General features: G+C 61.2%; 1 protein-coding gene across 1 annotated transcript in view; it reads right to left on the bottom strand.

Moving 5' to 3' along the window:
- LOC104511531 (uncharacterized oxidoreductase C663.06c-like) overlaps positions 1 to 1309 on the bottom strand; it is a gene marked incomplete at its 5' end in the record, with an annotated part of 1740 nt that extends 431 nt beyond the window's left edge. The window contains 5 exon segments of the mRNA XM_010154184.1: positions 13 to 79; positions 317 to 389; positions 391 to 461; positions 747 to 934; positions 1258 to 1309. Coding sequence (XP_010152486.1) covers positions 13 to 79; positions 317 to 389; positions 391 to 461; positions 747 to 934; positions 1258 to 1309 — 451 coding nt within the window.
- Positions 1310 to 1625: the final 316 nt, after the last annotated feature.

Below are 1625 nucleotides of genomic sequence, written 5' to 3'. Positions count from 1 at the left end.
GGGGGTGCAGACCACGGCAGAGGATGCCGTGCTCCCGTTACCCCAGGGACGGGCACTTGGTCAGCATGTTCAGGGCAGCCTGCGGGGAGACAGGGCAGGGGTGGTGGTGGGAGGGGAGGGTGGCTGCAAGGGGACATCTGCAGACCCCCCACCCTGGGGCCAGGCACAGGAATGTGCTGTCAAAGGGACCGAGTGACTGACAGGAGCTCAATCACAGTGCAGAGAGGTGAGGGAAGTGAGGGAGGACACAGTGGGGGGCTTTGGCAGTTGTTTGCTGAGAAAAGGGAGTTCAACCCATATTCAGCACAGCACACACCTTGCTGCATCGGTAAGAGACAACATGTGCCTGATCCCACAAATAGACTTCCTCAATGGAGCCGGCGGAGCTTGTTGATGATGCTGCAGCTCAGCCCTGAGCCTGCACTCCCCTGGGCAGCCTTCTTCAGCAAGGGCAGGAACGCCTGCGAGGAGAAAAGAGGAGAGGAGGGAGGAAAGGAGATAGGGGCACACACAGGGGTGAAACGGGACAGGACCAGCTCCTTCCACAGTGGGCAATGTTAGCACCAGCACTGGAGCATCGTCCCTCATCTTCCCACTGCCCCAGCCCTCTGAGGTCCTGAGATCCAGACCTTGCTCCATGAGCTTTTTTCCAATTAAGAGCCCATCAGGCACCAAAGTGAAGGCAGGATCCTCTCCCATCTGCCCTTCATGCCCCCTGGACAGCCCAGCTGGGGTGAGGGTCTCACCTGGCTCATCAGCAGGGGCCCAATCGTATTGGTGGTGTAAATCCGTGTCATGTTCTCCCATGTCTCATTACCAAGTGTGTTGTATATCAGCATTCCAGCGTTGTTGATGAGGAGGTTCAGCCCTGAGCCCCCCAGCTGCTCCCCAACTCTGGCTGCAGCTGCCTTGATGCTGGCAGGGTCGGTGACTTCTGCAGAGCCGGCACAGGGGAGGTCAGTTCCCACGTCCCCATGGTGGTTTAGAGCCACCTGTGTCCCCCCAGGGATGGCAGCACCCGGGGGCGGTGACTTCTGCAGAGCCGGCACAGGGGAGGTCAGTGCCCGCGTCCCCGTGGGGGCTTAGAGCCACCTGTGTCCCCCCAGGGATGGCAGCACCCAATGTCCCCACAGGCACCTCCCGGCACTGGGCTCCCAGAGTGTGCCCAGCACCTGGGCACATGCCAGGGCTGCAGGGGCCGTGGTCCCAGGGAGGGAGGGGAACCGAGGCGAGGGATGACCCCCTTGGGGCACCTACCGAGTGGGATGATGACCAGGTTGGGGTGCTTGGTGGCCAAATTCTGTAACTCCTGCAAGAGAGGGGACCATGTGGGCACAGAGAGGCTGGACCAGCTGCGCAGAGGCTCAGCCTTTTCAAGCCCACGTGTCTCCAGCTTTGCCCCTGAACCACCTCATCCCAGCACCCCACTCTGGCTGCCCTGCTCCCATGGGATGGATCTCCATGCCTCGCACACATGCCACGTGCCACTGCTTCACGCCCCACCCTGGTGTGGCTGACACAAGCCCTTTGCTTCAAGCCCTTGAAGGGATGGGAAGCAGCAAGATGCCACTTTTGTCCCCAAGGAGCCCTGTCCCCTCCGCACATCCCACACACAGCAGGTCCCA

The sequence above is a fragment of the Eurypyga helias genome, unplaced genomic scaffold, assembly GCF_000690775.1.
Source record: "Eurypyga helias isolate BGI_N326 unplaced genomic scaffold, ASM69077v1 scaffold35616, whole genome shotgun sequence".
Classification (NCBI taxonomy): domain Eukaryota; kingdom Metazoa; phylum Chordata; class Aves; order Eurypygiformes; family Eurypygidae; genus Eurypyga; species Eurypyga helias.
Note: the sequence above shows the minus strand (reverse complement) of the source record. Positions and strands in the feature narration are given on the sequence as shown.